Source organism: Capra hircus, chromosome 4 (genome assembly GCF_001704415.2).
Source record: "Capra hircus breed San Clemente chromosome 4, ASM170441v1, whole genome shotgun sequence".
NCBI lineage: Eukaryota > Metazoa > Chordata > Mammalia > Artiodactyla > Bovidae > Capra > Capra hircus.
In genome coordinates, this window is record NC_030811.1 from 91,056,505 (window position 1) to 91,072,263 (window position 15,759).

Consider the following 15,759-nt stretch of genomic DNA (forward strand, 5'->3'; position numbering starts at 1 on the left):
TAGTTGGGTAATTTTTCCCTCTAGGAATATATTCCCAATTTTATAGCAGAAATTGATAGGAAAATACTCACTTTTCAGCAAATTGCTTTATAAGCAAATGTGCTTTTTATAAATTGAAGGATATATGCATTATCTCACTTAAATGAATTTTTGTTTCCTTTTAAGAACCTGAAGGGTAGATGGTGTGTGAACAAAACATGTCTACTTGAATAGCATGATTTTATTGATACATGCAATAAACAAGATCAAAGCATACCAAATAATTATTAGGCAGTCTTTCTTTGCATTACATGAAGATCAAAATATGTGTTAACTCTAACAGCATCATTGCACTGACTGTGCGTTTACTAATTTAAAATATATGTCTCGATTTCTCAGGAGCTCTTGATGAGTTCCTTGTTCCTTTATTTTTCCATTGTGCAGAACCACTATCAAATCTGCGTTCTGTATCGTGGAGAGTCTGTGAGCCACCACTAGGCACGTCCTCCCCTTACTGGCCTTATCAAGGGCATGTTGAACCACCTGGAAGAGAGAAGGGCCTGTGATTGCTAGCTTTGGTTAAATGCCAGTAAACTTGCCCAAGTCAAATTGATTAAGGAAATCTAATAACATTCATTGTGTATTTGCTTATCTTCAAGGAAACTACCCTTCTTTGTGGAATATCTTAATAGAAATCTAGAAAAAGTAATTATAGACACTAAATAAGATTTTTAGTTGGAGTAGCTTTTGTGACAATAAAAATTAGATGGTTATTTGTATTTGAAAGTGAAAGTGAAAGTGAAGTCACTCTGTCGTGTCCGACTCTGACTCTTTGCAACCCCATGGACTGTAGCCTACCAGGCTCCTCTATCCATGGGATTTTCCAGGCAATAGTACTGGGGCTTCCCTGGTGGCTCAGATGGTAAAGCATCTGCCTGCAATGCAGGAGACCTGGGTTCGATTCCTGGGTCAGGAAGATACCCTGGAGAAGGAAATGGCAATCCACTTCAGCACTCTTGCCTGGAGTCCGACTCTTTGCGACCCCATGGACTGAAACCTACTAGGCTTCTCCATGGGATTCTCCAGGCAAGAATACTGGAGTGGATTGCCATTTCCTTCTCCAGGGGATCTTCCCGACCCAGGGATCAAACCCGGGTCTCCCACATTGGAGGCAGATGCTTTAACCTCTCAGCCACCAGGGGGTTTCAAAGTCAAACCCAGAAAGTAGTATTTCCATACTTAATTGTCTATTTAAAAATTCATTTCTTCTCATAGTTTCTGTTTGTTTTTCTTTTTAGAATTTAGTTGTAAAACTGTCCTAGCTAAACCAGCATCTCAGTGACAAAGAGGTAATTATGCTGTATATGAGAAATAAGGGAATTCCCTGGAGGTCCAGTGGTAGGATCTGTGCTCTCACTACAGGGAACACAGGTTCAGTCCCTGGTTGGGGAACTAAGATCCCACATGCCTCGCAGTGTAGCCAAAAACAAAACAACAAGAACAAACAAGAAATGGAAGCAGAAGGTAAAATCCGATTATTTGCTAAATATATAAGATATTCTAATGATGGTTATCTCATTTAAATCCTTTCAGTATCTCTGTAAGGAGTATTTTCATTTTCCTGATAAATAAACCAGGATTTGAAAAATTCAGGTCGCTTGACCTAGGTCACACTGCTAGTACCTGATGAATCGAGAATTACAGCCCAAATATGTCTGATTCCAAAAGTCCCATTTTTTTCTTTCATAACACACTGTCTCCTTGGAAATCAAGAATGATAATCATCTACAAATAGTAGTTGTGTACTGATTAATCTCATGGGATCTTAGCTCAGATACACTTTATTAGAATTTAAAGTGAAAGTGAAAGTTGCTCAGTCGTGTTCGACTCTTTGCGACCCATGGACTATACAGTCCATGGAATTCTCCAGGCTAGAATACTGGAGTGGGTAGCCTTTCCCTTCTCCAGGGGATCTTCCCAACCCAGGGATGGAACCCAGGTCTCCTTCACTGCAGATGGATTCTTTACTAGCTGAGCCACAAGGGATTTAAGGAAGTTACTTAACTTTTTCTAAGCCTTAATGTGCTGATCTGTAAATTGAACATAGTAAAAAATAATCAAACTGTTGTGAGGATTGAGATAGTAGTGTATAATAAGCACTTGATAAATATTGAAGATTATTATTCATTTAACCAGCTTTCATTTAACAAATAAGAACATACTATATATGTAAGAACTACTAAGGGACAAGAATATAGTAAAATTAAACATGAGAAGAAGCTTTAACTGTACGCCTATTGTTACATGTCTATTTGCCCCCTTGTTTCCTTTTCAAACTGAGCAAATATTCTAAAGAAGGTAGAGAAACTAGCAGGCTCCAACATTGCTGTGTAGATCACTCTCTTACATATGTAGATTACCTTATTATTTTGTTTGGTATCATTAGAATAATAATAAAACAGGAAAGTAATCTTCCTTGGGCTTTTTACTTGAGTGGAGAAGCATTTCAAGAATTGGGACCCTTTTGATGATGAGACCAATTCTAATGAGAAAACCTTTCTAACACACGGGATGCCTTGTGCCCCAACTCTCTCCCCACTCCCCACCAGCCTCTGACCTTTACATAAAGGTCAAAACCTTAATTACAACTGGTGACCCTATGACTACAATTCTCTCCAGGCCTTTTTTTTCCCCACCAACTGACCTTAATTTCTTCCAAAATACTCCACTCTCATATTTCATATTAATCCTGAGATGAAAGAAGAGAAAGTTACCTTTTCACTCTCATTGTCAAGAGCTGAAGTGGCCTCATCCAACAATAAAATTTTTGGTTTACGGAGAAGAGCCCTTGCAATAGCTAGTCTTTGTTTCTGGCCGCCAGAAAGCTGTGTTCCTTTCAGTCCAACGTTTGTGTTGTATTTCTATTACAGGAACATGCAATTAAGAAAGCAAGTCTTGGTTATTTAAATTAACATGGCAACTGTGGGCGAGAGCCATCTAAATATTTCAGATTTTGCTACTCTCTAAAATTTGTGTCCCAACAAGTGCTGAAATCTATTCTTGGGCTTTGTTGCAAATAAATGCTAAACCAACAGTAAACACTATTATTTCATTTACATATCTAATCTGATCACAAATAGTAGACCTTTGCCATTTTGCTTCTACAAAGGAATTGTTCAAATTAAAGCATTAAAAAAAAATCATTAGGGAAAAAGTTCCCAGTAAACACAAATCTTTCCCCATTAAGTTAAATTGTCTTCTGTTTTCAGGTCAAAATGATTTAAAGTATCATTTTAAAAGAAATCACTGGGTTTTTAGTTGTGGCTCTTACTAAATCTCTGTGGGCACATTTCTCCAGGTGTCATGATGCCATTCTCAGTGGTGCAGGTATCATCCTAGCAACTTTTCAGGCCGTGATAGTGATATTTAGCACTTCACAAATTGCTACACTCTCCTACTTACTAATGACCCCCTTTTCAGTATTACACTCCATGGAAGGGTAAAGGAAATTTCTCACATATCTAAATCATAATGGATCAGCAAGCAGGCTCCCACTTGTTTTCCGCATTATCCTGTTGACTCTGCTTTCCTCCAGGGTTTCACCTTGCTCTCTATTAGCCCTTGCCAGTTGTCTGAGAAATACATGCCCTTGGTACCCAAACAAGGATGTGTGGGTGGATCAGCTCCACTGGGAAAGTAAGTCCAACTGTACAACTTTCTAAAGGTGGATCCTGTAGCATCATCATAGAGAAACGCAGCACGTGATAATGTACTGTTTAGCTTAGGACCTTGGAGAGGCCTGATTCAACTGCCTTTCCCTCCGCACCTGCTGCCTTCAGGAGATGTTTCTCCAGCAGAGGAGGTTTTGAGAAAGCTTGTGAGTAACTTTAATAACAGATATGTCTCCTTAATCTCAAAGTTCATTTTCAACTTAAAATGCTTAGTTGTTTACTTTATATCAAACAATGGGTGAATTATTGAAGCCCAGTAAAAGTGTCCTTTGTGAATGGTCTACAAAGGAAACAGACTTCAGCTATCTCCTTTGTGATTTGAGAGATTCCCTGGTGGCTCAGATGGTAAAGCATCTCCCTGCAATGCGGGAGACCTAGGTTCAATCCCTGGGTCAGAAAGATCCTCTGGAGAAAGAAATGGCAACCCACTCCAATACCTTTGCCTGGAAAATTCCATGGATGGAGAAGCCTGGTGGGCTAGAGTCCATGGGGTCGCAAAGAGTCGGACGCTACTTCACCTTCATTCGTTTTTCTTTGTGATTTTAGCCGAGACTGCTAGCCCACTGGGCCTTTTCCTTCTAAAACACTTTTTTTTTTTTAAACTGGAACCACAGGGCTATAGATAATCAGGTAAAACTCAGTGGTTCATATCCACACACTGCAAGTTTCCCATCTAAATTAGAGGATTCAATCTTAAGCCAAAAACTGGATTTGGTGGCAATGATAATGGACTTGTAGCTCTTTCTGCCAGTCTAGATTAAATTGTATGTGGATTCTTCTATTACAGCTGAAGAAGATATAATACTAGCTTGGAAATCACTTTGCATTTCTTGGCTTTCTTTAGCTTTCAGGAAGATATAAGTCGTAAGAATGAACTGGATGAAAATACAATTCAGATGTTTTTGCCCATCATTAAGCCCTGGTGGCTCAGATGGTCAAGAATCTGCCTGCTATGCAGGAGACACAGGTTCAATCGCTGGGTTGGGGGGATCCCCTGGAGGAGGAAATGGCAACCCACTCCAGTATTCTTCCCTAGAGAATTCCATGGACAGAGGAACCTGGCAGTCTTCAGTCCATGGGATCATAAAGAGTCGGACACAACTGAAAGACTAACACTTTCAAGCAGAACAGATTATAAATATGAATATACATGTTGTCTCAATAGTAATCTAAAAACATTTTCAGACACTTAAACTGAAGGTTTTTGTCTTTTTGTTTGTTTCTAATGAAGAACTACAGGATTTCATTCTTTCCTGTTTCAGCTGAAAATCTAAATCAGTTTTCCGGCAAACACTAGGATGGTGAGTGCCCTGAAATCACTTGTTTTATGAGATACTCAAGAAGCAGTAGCTGTTCAATGTAAACCTGGGTCTAAATACCAATTTCATCCTGGAAGGAACATCAGATAGTCTAATCCTAAACCAGCTGCATGCTGGAGATTCTCTGCAGGCCCTTTAAAGGAGTTTTAGGGTGGTTCCAGTGGAGCCAGGAAGTGGTTTGACTGAGAGCTGACTGTGTGAAATTGTGGGCACTAGGGGATTTCTACATCTGATGTATTTCTCAGGGATCCTCAAGACCAAGCCAGTGTTATCTGAACTTCTCTCCCAGGCTGATATTTCCAAATGCCTGGAGGTTCTATTCATGGCATACACCGTAGATTTGTTACCCTTAGCACACTCTAAGTTGACTGCTATTCACGTTCTAGCCTTGATCTGCCAGACAGGTCCATAATCCTTTACCTGAAACCCACAGGGCTATACTTACTTAACAATTCTATTTTTCTTTACTTTAGAATAAAATATACTATAAATTGTACACATCATACATTATTTATATTTAATATGCAATATATATTATTTTGGGCTTCCCAGGCTTCGGGGGTAAAGAATTCGCCTGCCAACGCAGGAGACACAGGAGACTCAGGTTTGATGCCTGGGATGGGAAGATCCCCTGGAGAAGGAAATGGCAACATGCTCCAGTATTCTTGCCTGGAAAATTCCATGAACAGTGTGGCCTGCCAGGCTACAGTCCATGGGTCTCAAAGAGTCAGACAGGACTGAGCAACTGAGCCCACACACATATATTATTTAAGACCCCCAGAAAGGGCTGGGTAGCAATCAGTAATCAAATATGTGAATACTTCTGTAGAAATATTTGACAATTCATTCTAAGTAGGATTAATAAAGACTACATAAAACCTCATGTCATTTTGACCACCCAACAAATTTACTTCAAACATATGGTCTTTGTGTGTGGAGGGGAGTGTGTGATGTTTAAGAACTTTTGGAAATTGGAACTGGGGGAAAGAAAAGTATGGACCTGAATTTCTCTCATCAATGTTGTAATGTACCAAGACTTGCCCCTTTCATGTAGTCTGGGCCATTGCCACAGAGGCCACAGCGTCTCTTGAATGAGCAAACAAAAGGCTGAGCTTCAAATGATTTTTTTTTTTCCTTTAAAAATTCGATCATGTCACTTCTTTGTGTAAAAAGGGTCTAGCGGTTTCCTCTTTCCAATAATAACAGAGTCCAAACCTAGTCTGGTAATTCAGAACCTTCACATTTAGTCCATGCTCATGTTTGTGTGGCTTCTTCTTAATTCCCCACTTTATAGTTTGTGCTCAGAACTTTAAACTTATTTTCCTTCAAACACATAAAACCCTTTCACATGTATGTGTTTCTGCATGAGCTTATTCTGTCTCCTAAAAATGGTGTTGCTCCCTTTCTGCCTAGTGAACTACTCATTCTTCAAAAGCCAGTTCAAAGCAATGTCCTCTGTGTGATTTTCTGTGAAGCTTCGTCATTCCTGCTTTCATCCTCTCATCACATGCTCTTTGTGTTTTCATGCCAGAAAGCTGCCCAGTGTATTATGTACTTTCTTGCTCACTTTCTACAGACAACCTGAAGCTCAGTCCTGACAATTCCACTTTTATGATATTTTTTACATCCTTTTCCTTGTTTTATTTTACTTTATTAATTCAGACCTTCATAACTAAACACTGGAAATAGCTCCGAGTTGATTTCCCAAAACCCTCGTCCTTTACTGCTAGACTAGTAATTTCCCTGTCCTATTCCAAAAGGATATTTTGGCACCAGATTTCTTTATGGTTCTATATAGTTTCCAGGTAAGAGTGATATGAAAGTAAACTACAGTTTTATTTAAAAACGCTTAGAAACAAGCTATTCTTTCTTTTGGAAATAACATTATGATTCTCAAAGTTGATTGTAAAAAGAATGCTGAATCTCTGCAGTATATAGTTTTGGGTAAATCTGAGAAATAGTACAATGAAAATAATGAAAGATAAAAAAAAATTTAAGAGTAAGAGTCAAATGGTACAAATATAAAACGGAAAGCATGTTACCATACATAAATTAAAGAAAAACCCTCTTAGGATTATGTAGATAATAATCTATCCTTGAATCAATAATTCAGTGAATGTCTTGGTTAAAAAAGGGAAAGCTATAGGGTCACAATATTTTGTTACTCCTTCTGTTATAGTTAGTAATGCAGAACCTTACTGAAGTTAGGGAAACTGTATTAATGGCCCATTTCTAGTTAGAGGAACCAATTAATGTGGACAGGAGATGGTGAGGGATGATCTAGTAGTATAAAAGAGAGTATGGTGACCATTATCCTTCTCCCAAAACAGGGCATTAGATTAGTTGTTTAATATAATGCTTACTGAACTTTGGCATTTCCTTTTAAAGTGAGCTAGAAAACCACATTATACAAATTTGTTTCTAATCAAAAGTAAGTGTGTGTATGTATATATATATATAAGTAGGTACATACATATACTTTTTAAAAAATTTTTGCTGCACTGTGCAACATATGGGGTCTTAGCTCTCTCACCAGGGTCAAACCTGTGCCCCTTTTAGGAAGTGTGGAGTCTTAACCACTGGCCCACCAGGAAGTCCCTATATTTTTATTTTATCTATGTATGTATGTAGGTATAAATAGTAAGAACTTATAAGTTGCAACCAACATTAGTGTCTGTGCACTAATTCTGGATTTGTATCAAAGCTTGCTATGCTAAAGCCCTCTTGACAGTTAGCCAAGATTTTCAACTTTTCTGAAATTTTGTGTCAGCTGTAACAGCCAATACAGAGAGATGACAAAAATGGCAGGCAAGGACCTAACACTCTAGTGAGAAAAGGAGACCCTAAACAAATTAATAAGCACCAGGGTAATTTTAGACTATGGTAAGCACTCTAAAGACTATGCGATAGGCTATAAGGGCTCATGGGTCCTCTTTAAAATAAGATGGCCACGGGAGACTTCTGCAAAAGTGACATTTGAAAGAGCTTGAAATTTAAAGAGCTGGCTCTTCGAAGAGTCGTGGGAAGGGAGAACCCAGCTGAATAAATTTGAGTGTAAATGTCCTGCAGTAGGGAATAAAAAAGTTCATGAGACAGAAAGAAGTCAGTATGGCTGGAGAGAGTCAGCACATAAAGAGATCAGGGCCAGATCACAGAAGGCACTGCCAGTCTTATAAGAAGTTTTGATTTCATTCTTAGTTCAAAGGGATGATGTTAGGAGGTTTTAGGCAGGGAGGGATATGATTTACTTTATGTTTTTAAAAGATCCAATTGATGTGAGGAAGAATTATAAAGGGGCAAGACTGGAAACAGGAAGACAGATTCAGTTCAGTCGCTCAGTCGTGTCCGACTCTTAGCGACCCCATGAATCGCAGCACGCCAGGCCTCCCTGTCCATCACCAACTCATGGAGTTCACCCAGACTCACGTCCATCGAGTCAGTGATGCCATCCAGCCATCTCATCCTCTGTCGTCCCCTTCTCCTCCTGCCCCCAATCCCTCCCAGCATCAAAGTCTTTTGCAATGAGTCAACTCTTCGCATGAGGTGGCCAAAGTACTGGAGTTTCAGCTTTAGCATCATTCTTTCCAAAGAAATCCCAGGGCTGATCTCCTTCAGAATGGACTGGTTGGATCTCCTTGCAGTCCAAGGGGCTCTCAAGAGTCTTCTGCAACATCAATTCTTTGGCGCTCAGCCTTCTTCACAGTCCAACTCTCACATCCTTACATGACTACTGGAAAAACCATAGCCTTGACTAGACGGACCTTTGCTGGCAAAGTAATGTCTCTGCTTTTTAATATGCTATCTAGGTTGGTCATAACTTTTCTTCCAAGGAGTAAGCATCTTTTAATTTCATGGCTGCAGTCACCATCTGCCGTGATTTTGGAGCCCCAAAATATAAAGTCTGACACTATTTCCACTGTTTCCCTATCTATTTCCCATGAAGTGATGGGACCGGATGCCATGATCTTCGTTTTCTGAATGTTGAGCTTTAAGCCAGCTTTTTCACTCTCCTCTTTCACTTTCATCAAGAGGCTTTTTAGTTCCTCTTCACTTTCTGCCATAAGCGTGGTGTCATCTGCATATCTGAGATTATTGATATTTCTCCCGGCAGTCTTGATTCCAGCTTGTGTTTCTTCCAGTCCAGCATTTCTCATGATGTACTCTGCATATAAGTTAAATAAGCAGGGTGACAATATACAGCCTTGACATACTCCTTTTCCTATTTGGAACCAGTCTGTTGTTCCATGTCCAATTCTAACTGTTGCTTCCTGACCTGCATACAGATTTCTCAAGAGGCAGGTCAGGTGGTCTGGTATTCCCATTTCTTTCAGAATTTTCCACAGTTTATTGTGATCCACACAGTCAAAGGCTTTGGCTTAGTCAATAAAGCATAAATAGATGTTTTTCTGGAACTCTCTTGCTTTTTCCATGATCCAGCAGATGTTGGCAATTTGGTCTCTGGTTCCTCTGCCTTTCCTAAAAGCAGCTTGAACATCAGAAAGTTCACGGTTCACGTATTGCTGAAGTCTGGCTTGGAGAATTTTGAGCATTACTTTACTAGCATGTGAGATGAGTGCAATTATGCAGTAGTTTGAGCATTCTTTGGCATTGCCTTTCTTTGGGATTGGAATGAAAACTAACCTTTTCCAGTCCTGTGGCCACTGCTGAGTTTGCCAAATTTGCTGGCATATTGAGTGCAGCACTTTCACAGCATCATCTTTCAGGATTTGAAACAGCTCAACTGGAATTCCATCACCTCCACTAGCTTTGTTCATAGTGATGCTTTCTATGGCCCACTTGACTTCACATTCCAGGATGTCTGGCTCTAGATGAGTGATCACACCATCGTGATTATCTGGGTCGTGAAGATCTTTTTTGTACAGTTCTTCTGTGTATTCTTGCCACCTCTTCTTAATATCTTCTGCTTCTGTTAGGTCCATACCATTTCTGTCCTTGATCGAGCCCATCTTTGCATGAAATGTTCCCTTGGTATCTCTAATTTTCTTCAAGAGATCTCTAGTCTTTCCCATTCTGTTCTTTTCCTCTATTTCTTTGCATTGATCGCTGAAGAAGGCTTTCTCATCTCTTCTTGCTATTCTTTGGAACTCTGCATTCAGATGCTTATATCTTTCCTTTTCTCCTTTGCTTTTTGCTTCTCTTCTTTTCACAGCTATTTGTAAGGCCTCCCCAGACAGCCATTTTGCTTTTTTGCATTTCTTTTCCATGGGGATGGTCTTGATCCCTGTCTCCTGTACAATGTCATGAACCTCATTCCATAGTTCATCAGGCACTCTATCTATCAGATCTAGGCTCTAAATCTATTTCTTACTTCCACTGTATAATCATAAGGGATTTGATTTAGGTCATACCTGAATGGTCTAGCGATTTTCCCTACTTTCTTCAATTTAAGTCTGAATTTGGTAATAAGGAGTTCATGATCTGAGCCACAGTCAGCTCCTGGTCTTGTTTTTGTTGACTGTATAGAGCTTCTCCATCTTTGGCTGCAAAGAATATAATCAATCTGATTTCGGTGTTGACCATCTGGTGATGTCCATGTGTAGAGTCTTCTCTTGTGTTGTTGGAAGAGGGTGTTTGCTATGACCAGTGCATTTTCTTGGCAAAACTCTATTAGTCTTTGCCCTGCTTCATTCTGCATTCCAAGGCCAAATTTGCCTGTTACTCCAGGTGTTTCCTGACTTCCTACTTTTGCATTCCAGTCCCCTATAATGAAAAGGACATCTTTTTTTGGGTGTTAGTTCTAATAAGTCTTGTAGGTCTTCATAAAACAGTTCAACTTGAGCTTCTTCAGTGTTACTGGTTGGGGAATAGGCTTGGATTACCGTGATACTGAATGGTTTGCCTTGGAGACGAACAGAGATCATTCTGTCATTTTTGAGATTGCATCCAAGTACTGCATTTCAGACTCTTTTGTTGACCATGATGGCTACTCCATTTCTTCTGAGGGATTCCTCCCCGCAGTAGTAGATATAATGGACATCTGAGTTAAATTCACCCATTCCAGTCCATTTTAGTTCTTTGATTCCTAGAATGTCGATGTTCACTCTTGCCATCTCTTGTTTGACCACTTCCAATTTGCCTTGATTCATGGACCTGACATTCCAGGTTCCTATGCAATATTGCTCTTGATAGCCTCGGACCTTGCTTCTCTCACCAGTCACATCCACAGCTGGGTTTTGTTTTTGCTTTGGCTCCATCCCTTCATTCTTTCTAGAGTTATTTCACCACTGAAATCCAGTAGCATATTGGGCACCTACTGACCTGAGGAGTCCCTCTTTCAGTATCCCATCATTTTGCCTTTTCATACTGTTCATGGGGTTCTCATGACAGAATGTGGTCCACTGGAGAAGGGAAGACAGATTAAGAAGGTACTAAAGTGGTCCTCTCTGATGTCTCAGATGGTAAAGAATCCATCTGCAATGTGGAAACTCAGGTTCAATCCCTGGGTTGGGAAGATCCCCTGGAGAAGGGAATGGCTACCCACTCCAGTGTTCTTGCCTAGAGAATTCCATGGACAGAGGAGTCCATGGCATCACAAACAGTCAGATGTGACTGAGCGACTAACACTTTCACTCACTTTCAAGGTGGTCCAGAGGGGGATGATGGTGGTGTAGCCATGAGTAGAGTATAAACGAATAGAAGGTATAAAATCAAAATATGAAGATTAATTGATATTCAGTGAATATTAATACAGTTGGTCTTGGAAAATGTCACCCAAACATAATCTCAAATTTTGCTTTTTATATCTCACTTTACATTAGATGCCAGCAATAAATTGTGTAATCCAAGGAGCACATAAAAATAACCACTTAAGCCCAGTAAAATACTAGACAGCTTTTGGTTCAAGATTCCAGGCATTTTCTTACCTCAGGGAGACCCTCAATAAAAGAGTGGATGTTGGCTGCATTTGCTACTTCTTTTATCTCATTCAGTGACACAACTCGGCTGTTATCACCATAGGCTATGTTCTCAGCAATGCTGCAGTTGAAGAGCACAGGTTCTTGAGAAACGATTGCTATCTGGGAACGGAGCCACTGTACATTCAATTCCTTTGCATCCACACCATCAAATAGCTGCCAAAGGCAGAAGGGAGAATGGTATGTGAAGATCCAACAACTGCATCATGTTACTCACTGCATTCAAACATATACAAATCATAACAAGCAGGTTAGGAATTCAAGCTGTTTCATAGCATAAATGTTACCCAAGAAGGGCTCATAAATCATATGTCGTATAGAAGCAGACAGCACGTATTAATAACTAACTGAAGTACCAACTCTTAAACTTACTTGACATTTCTGGGAATGGCCATATGTTCTAGAGACCCGCCCAGAGTTTAGAATGAAGTCTGGTGTTCTGTACTAAAGTCAGAGGAAAAACGACCAACCTCCACTGTAAAGGACCCTGCTTTATTAAAGCCTAGTGATGTAACAAAATTCAACTCACATCTGATGAGCATAAGCATACCTACTATGTGATGAGGACTCTTCAGGCACTGAGGAAAGAGTAATAAATAAGACAAAGGTCTTACCCTCCTTAGCTTATATTGTAGCGGAGAGAGGCAGGTAATAAGCACACTGACAAACAACAACGTCAGAAAAATAAAGTGTCATGAGACAAGGTAATGAAATAGAGAGCGACTAAGAATGTGCTGAGGGTTTGGGAAGGGGACAGGTGAATGCATTATATTCTAAGAAGTCCCTCTAAGGAAGTAGTATTTTTAGACTGAGACATGAATGATGAGAAGGTATTGGCAAAGGAGTTATAGTAAGAACAAATTGTGATCAAGGGAACAGCAAGAACAATGTGTGTTCAAAGAACATTGTGTATTTCTAGAACATAAAGAAGTCAATGAGACTGATAAACAGTGTATAGTGAGGTAGGAATGATAGGAGAGGAGTTTGGAGGGAGAGGCAGGGGCTAGATCACAAAGGACCTTGATTTGATAGTATGGACTCTTGTTTATTCTAACTGCGATAGAAAATCATTGGAGAGTTTAAAAGAAGGAGTGTGCTATGCTATATGCAAACAGCTGAGTGTTCCCTAGTTTTGGTCCTCATTGTTCATTGTTTTCTGTGAAGACAGCCTTTTGCAAATAATCTTTGTGACTGTGATGGTCAAAAGACTGTACATTGCAGCAAAATGACTGTCATGACGATCACTGACTTTTACGGGCTTCTTGTGTTTTGCGGTGGTAGGGGAAGGAAGAACAGGAAGTTGTCTGTGTGTGTTTGTAATGTGGTGGTGTTTGAAGGGACAGAATAGTTGAAAATCTGAATCTAAGTTAGAGTAAGAAAAGTGCCAGGTAAGAAAATCCGTCCTCGGAGTTCAAAGGAGGGAGAGGTTGCATTTCTTTTTTGAGATCAGGATGCAGAACTTAATGGAGCTGATTCAAAAGAGCTCTAATCATGCCTATGGTTTTGAGAATTGTGGTGTGGAGATGGCCAGAGTGAATAGCAGGAAGCTTGAACTTAAGCCCAAGGGAATGTTTAAGAACAGCTCCACTAACCTCCAGATAAATTGTATTTGAATTCAGTCTTACCACTTGTCCTTTCACTGGGTCATAAAATCTCTGCAGAAGTTGGACAGAAGTGCTTTTCCCACAGCCACTGCTTCCCACAAATGCTACTGTCTTTCCTTTCTCAATATTGAGGGATAAACTGCGAAGGATTAGGACATCTGGGCGACTTGGATAGAAGAAAGAGACTTCTCGGAACTCTATATTCCCTTCACATATGTCCTGGTGAAAGAAAGTTGGCAGTGTTTAGAAGGATGACTTAGAAAGTCTGTAACAAACCACAGCACACTGGCTGAGTGCTTTCTGAAAACTGTGTATGTTTCCACAACCATTTTAATTTTAAACATCATGTTCCTCTCTGTCGAGTTGCTGACTGCACATTGTTGCTGTTGTTCAGTCACTAAGTCGTGTCCAAATCTTTGCAACCCCATGGACTGCAGCATGCCAGGCCTCCCTGTCCTTCACTATATCCTTGAGTTTGCTCAAACTTACATCCATTGAGTCGGTGATGCCATCCGACCATTTCATCCTCTGTCGCCCCCTTCTTCTCTTGCCCTCAAACTTTTCCAGCCATCAGGGTCTTTTCCAGTGAGTTGACCCTTACAGCAGGTGGGCAAAGTTTCAGCTTCAGCCTCAGTACTTTCTGTCATTTTGGTTGAGATTTTTATGTCTGTAGTTTTTGTGGTCTTAACTCTCAGACTTGCTAAAAACACTAGTTTCCTTTGGCTTCAGTACCCAGTCACAGTCTGATCTGCAGAAGAGCTGTTTGACCACCTGCTCTAAATAAATACATCTTTAAAAAAATTAGTTTGTGCTTTACAGATATTATTTGTGCTTTTAGGTATTATTGCTTAACTCAGAATAGCTAGAGCCCTCATAAACTATATGTATAAATGTTGTTTTTATAAGTTGGACCATGATTTACAGTTTATATACATCTCTATTTTAAATTCAGAGTTATCTGTGTTAATCTTTTGGCAGTGACATTTGCCTATAAATTTATTTTTCTCTTTATGCTTCAATTGCTTTAGTGATTGATAATTTATAAACCAATATTTATGTATATCATAAGTATGATGTTTATAAAAGACTTTCCAGAACAATCACTAAATGATGATTAACTTTCTCTTTATATATTTGGTTCATAAGATTTTAGGTTCTTTTGAATTCCATGTTTGCCCTCAATCAAATGCATTTTAACTAGTGAGGTTTAATAATCATGATCAGCATATTCTGAGCCCAGTATATAGGTAGGAGGCAGGGATAGGTGGAGGGGAGGAGTATCAAAAAATATTTGACAATGAAATTATTCTGTTGTCAAAGGAAAGAAATGTTAACTTGTGGTTAAGTATTTTAGAATTAGAAAAAAAATCCTGAAACGATATGTACCAAAATATTAAGTTTAACAGCACCTTGTTTTTAGCTTTTTCAATGCTTTCTGTTTTGCCCATTACAGCACATGAATATTATTTGCAAAAAAAAATTTTTTTAAAAACCTTGGAGAGTGCGATTATTTCTGTATGCTCTGATGCCTTTTGGAAAGGTATAGAGAGATATTCTAGACTTCCAGACTTTAATACATTTAAATTTTTACTATTTTAAACATTTTGTAATGAAAAAATTTCAAACATCTATAAAAGTAGAGAGAATAACATATAATGGACTGTTTGTATATATGCCTATCTCCCAACGTCAGTAGTTATCATTGTTTGCCAGTTTTGTTTTTATCAGACTTTATTTTTTTAAAGCATAGAGAGTGGGCTTCCCTGGTGGCTCAGTAGTAAAGAATCCACCTGCCAATGCAGAAGACAGACTTGATCCCTGATCTGGGAAGATCCCATATGCCACAGAACAACTGAGCCTATTGAGCCCGTGCTCTAGAGCCCGGGAACTGCAGCTACTGAAGCCTGCTGAACCTAGAGCCTGTGCTCTTCAATAAGGGAAGTCAGCACAAGGAGAAACCTGCGTACCACAACTAGAGAGAAGCCCCGGCCCACCGCAGCTAGAGAGAAGGCAGCGCAGCAACAAAGACCCAGCACAGCCAAAAATAAATGAATAAAAGTTAAAATGAAAAATAAAACAGGGAGTGATAGAAGTATGTGTCTATTAAATAAAATAAAGATTAAATAACTTAATTTTATAGTCTTTATAGAAACATTTCCACATTCTATCCCTTTGATACAGTTCTATGGGG

General features: G+C 39.4%; 1 protein-coding gene across 1 annotated transcript in view; it reads right to left on the minus strand.

The window, feature by feature from the left end:
* Window positions 275-15,759, minus strand: part of ABCB5 (ATP binding cassette subfamily B member 5) — a 115,642-nt gene continuing 100,157 nt past the window's right edge. Inside the window, exons 24-27 of the mRNA XM_005679028.2 lie at window positions 13,590-13,787; window positions 11,914-12,120; window positions 2,754-2,900; window positions 275-522 (exon numbers count right to left, since the gene is read on the minus strand). Coding sequence (XP_005679085.2) covers window positions 325-522; window positions 2,754-2,900; window positions 11,914-12,120; window positions 13,590-13,787 — 750 coding nt within the window. The 3' untranslated portion in view covers window positions 275-324. The remainder of the gene's footprint in view (window positions 523-2,753; window positions 2,901-11,913; window positions 12,121-13,589; window positions 13,788-15,759) is intronic.